The following is a 3,850-nucleotide window of genomic DNA, read 5'->3' on the forward strand; positions in this document are numbered from 1 at the left end:
GCCAATCGAAACATGTGTCTCACGGAGTGTTAATAATATAACGAAGTATTTCAAAATTTCAGTTGTGTGGGAAAACGTAATCAAAGTTTTATCATTTAATACAGTTGGTATACAAAAAGACGGATGGAAAGGCACATATCTTCGCCATATTTGGGAGGTTTGGTTATCTGTTGGACCGAACATATTCCACTTATCAAGCTTATTAATTGCATCATAAAATCTCCAAAAACGTAAATTTTGAGTTACACCACTATACTAGTAAACGTGCGATATGTATCTGTGGAAATAATTTCGCTTGCACTTGTATACAGAGTGATATAAAAGAGATGTTGAAATCAGCGAAATTTTCAGTTCTTGTTAACCATTGCAACATATCACGTTCAAAAAAATTCGTCGATTATTAGCATCGCAAAAGTATGGAACGTTGGCAAAATCGCGTAGCTGTTGTCACCGGCGCTAGTTCTGGTATCGGTGCGGCTTGTGTGAAATATCTCGCCAATAATGGAATGGTTGTAGTCGGTCTGGCACGACGCAAGGAGCGCATTGACGCACTGAAGGATCAAGTAGAACTATCAGCGCGCGATCGCGTCCATGCAATCAAGTGTGATTTGCAGGACGAGCAACAGATTATTGCCGCATTCAAAGAAATCGAGTCCAAGTATGGACCTGTTGCAGTGCTTGTGAATAATGCGGGCATTGTGCGTGGAATTAATCTGGTGGACGAGAACAACTCGCTGGATATACGTGCTGTCATAAACACCAATGTGTTGGGTGTGGCTGATTGTACCAGGGAGGCTTTCCGTTCCATGAAAGTCAGTGGGGATGGCCATGTCTTTATTATCAACAGCATTGCTGGTCATTCTGTGCCAAGGATACCAAATACTTCCCTTAATATTTACCCACCTTCAAAGCACGCTGTAACGGCAATGACTGAGGTCTATCGACAAGAATTTTTCAATCTAAATACAAAAGTTAAAGTGACGGTTGGTTGAAAATGAACTGCAAATATTGCAATTGTTGTTTATAAAGGAAATGTAAAAAAATGTATTTACAGAGCATAAGTCCTGGTGCGGTTGACACGGAAATAATATCCGAAGAAATGAAAGTGATTATTGAAAACGCGCCATTTTTAAAGGGCGAAGATGTTGCCGATGCTTTACTTTATTGCTTACAGACGCCACCTCATGTACAGGTTCGGTGTACTTGCTTATATTAATAATCACAACATAACACAAATACATTTACATATATTTCCAGATACATGAGCTCACAATTAAACCAGTAGGGGAAATGTTTTAAATTAATATGTCGATCTGGTGCGAAGGTGAATGACTGTTCAGAATATACATATTTATTTGCTAAATGATAAGGCGGATTTTGTGAGAAGTTTAACAATCTTCCAATTTGTAAAAATAAAGCCCGCGTTTTGTGATAAAGCATACAATTTTGTACTAATCAGTGGTATATTAATAAGAAAGTACTGAGGCATATTACAGAATTTATTTCAGTTTAATCGAAGGTATTTTTTTCATGCGCGCCCGATATCTCTTAGTTTCAGGCTATTTTTTTCCTCCATTTTTTCTCCAATAAAACAGCGAAAGTAAGGGACAGCACTAGGGTGCGCAGGCCATTTTAAATTGTAGGGACTTTCGGAAGGAAATATAGATTTTTGAAGTGAAACTTCTTAGGCGGCGGTATCGCAAAAATGGAGAGTGAAATTTTTAAAACTGAAAACGTTACATGAGTGAGAAGGAAGATATAGGTAGTATAGGGAGAGGGAAAAAAGAAATAAAGCGACGCATGACGGGTACGAATAAGTACATATGTATATATGTATGTTTGAATGCACGTATGTATGTATAGATACATATGTATATGTGTACATATATATGTATGTATGAACGAACTCATTACGCATTTCAGCTCTGCCGCTACCAACAATATTTGTATAAATGATGCAAGCGTGCTTCGCGTAACTACATCCATTCGTACATATGTACATATGTTTGTATGGATATATTTATGATTAGAGAACGACCGAACATCGATTTTTAGAGCCGAACCTAACCGAACCGAACTTCGGCCAATTTCGGCCGAAGCCGAACCGAACATTTTCAAGGTCTAAAACAAATAAATAATAAACGAATTTTTAAAAATTCGATCTTTTTATTATTGTTAATAAAAAATGGTACATTGGTTTAAATCACATCCATTTCAGTTCATAACATAAACATACTTATGTTTGTAAAGTTAACAAAAAGCTTTAATACTCGAAATTAAATAATTTTATGTTATAATGTAAAAATAGTAGGCTATCGGCATTTTCACCTTGCAACCGATTCCGTCTATCGGTATAAAGCTGACCTGCAGCACCGAATAATTGCTCACTAGACACACTCGATGGAGGAGCAGACAAATATTTTCAAGCAATTTTTTTCAACAGAAAATGTGGGCTTTGATACCAGTATTCAAAAATATTACAATTTCTTGGTAGCAGATGTTCATTAAGAAAAGTGTCCAATTCGTTATCTAATGAATAATTTCTCTCAGTATAATTACTGCAAATATTATTATCATGTAAATCCTAAAGGCTGCTTTGACTTATTTGTGAAGGACCTGAACAATCAGGTTGCGATATAATCGCAACATTTTCTATCACTACTGATATACTTTTGAAATAGTCATTTATAGCATTTTTACAAAGCTCGATATCACTTTGTGTAAAATATTTTCGTTTAAAACGAGGGTCTATCAATGTAGCAACAAGTAAATTTGTATTAGTTTTAATTGAATTAAAACGCTTCGTCAAAGAATTTTTTAGTCGAAATTTCAATTCGTTAATCTCAGTGATATCATTTTCATCTCGATCGAGCTTTGCCTGCAACATGGTGACGAGAGGGATCACTCACGAAATGCATGATTAATCAGAGGAGAGATCCAAAGTTGCTTCATAAAATGGTTTTAAAACACAAATTATACTTGATAGAATACTTCATTCACTACAAGATGGTACGTCGATTCCCCCGCGCTCTGCCTTATATAGATTAAGAGAACATTTTTGTTCAACTAACCGATTCACCATCAAGTAAACACTGTTCCATCTGGTTGGGACATTTTGCAATAAAGTATGTTGCGGCAAACCACATAAAGCTTGGAATTCACCTAAATTTCTAGTCGCCTGCTCACTTTTTTTAAAATGACCAACAAGTTTGCGACATTTTTTTAATATCTCGTCAATTCTTTTATCTTTAAAAATCGAATCATTGATAACTAATTGCAGAGTATGCGCAACGCAGCCGAAAGATGAAAGTTGACTCAAGCGGATGGCAGCCATGATATTTGGAGCATTGTCTGTAATAGCCATATGTATTTTGTTTTTAATGTCGAATTCTTCAATTATATCGTTCAAGTTTTTTGCAATGTTTTGAGCGGTATGGTCACAGTCAAGAACACTAGCTCCTAACACCACCTTGTATCGGCGACCGCCATCAAGCAAATGCGCAGTAAAACTGAGCACCGAACAAGTTTTTGCTGGGTTCGTCCAAATATCAGATGTGAAGCTGATCCACTTTGCTTTGAGTACCATATCCATCACTTTTTTTTTTACTTTCTCATATGTAGCAGGCATCAACGTGCATCGGAAAAATTTGTCGCTTTTTAACTTGTATCTTGTTGGAGTGTTGGGGTCAGAAATATGGAGCCTTTTGAACGCACTGCCTTCTACTAAGCTGTATGGCAACATATCCACAATTATCAGGTCCATTATGGTTCTATCAATTCTTTGTGTGGCTGGATGGCTGTCCGGTAAAACGTCAACCACTTTTTGCGAAAAAATTTCACGCAATGTCGG

The 3,850-nt window shown here is 36.6% G+C and overlaps 1 protein-coding gene across 1 annotated transcript; it reads left to right on the forward strand.

The window, feature by feature from the left end:
- Positions 1-409: 409 nt before the first annotated feature.
- LOC118745182 (farnesol dehydrogenase-like) lies at positions 410-1,441 on the forward strand (the record flags this gene model as incomplete). The annotated part of the gene is given in 3 exon segments (XM_036478706.1): positions 410-983; positions 1,055-1,192; positions 1,258-1,441. Coding segments are annotated over 3 exon segments (747 nt in total). The 3' UTR covers positions 1,300-1,441.
- Positions 1,442-3,850: the final 2,409 nt, after the last annotated feature.

Source organism: Rhagoletis pomonella, unplaced genomic scaffold (assembly GCF_013731165.1).
Source record: "Rhagoletis pomonella isolate Grant_MI unplaced genomic scaffold, Rhpom_1.0 Rhpom_scaffold_00008, whole genome shotgun sequence".
Taxonomy (NCBI): Eukaryota; Metazoa; Arthropoda; class Insecta; order Diptera; family Tephritidae; genus Rhagoletis; species Rhagoletis pomonella.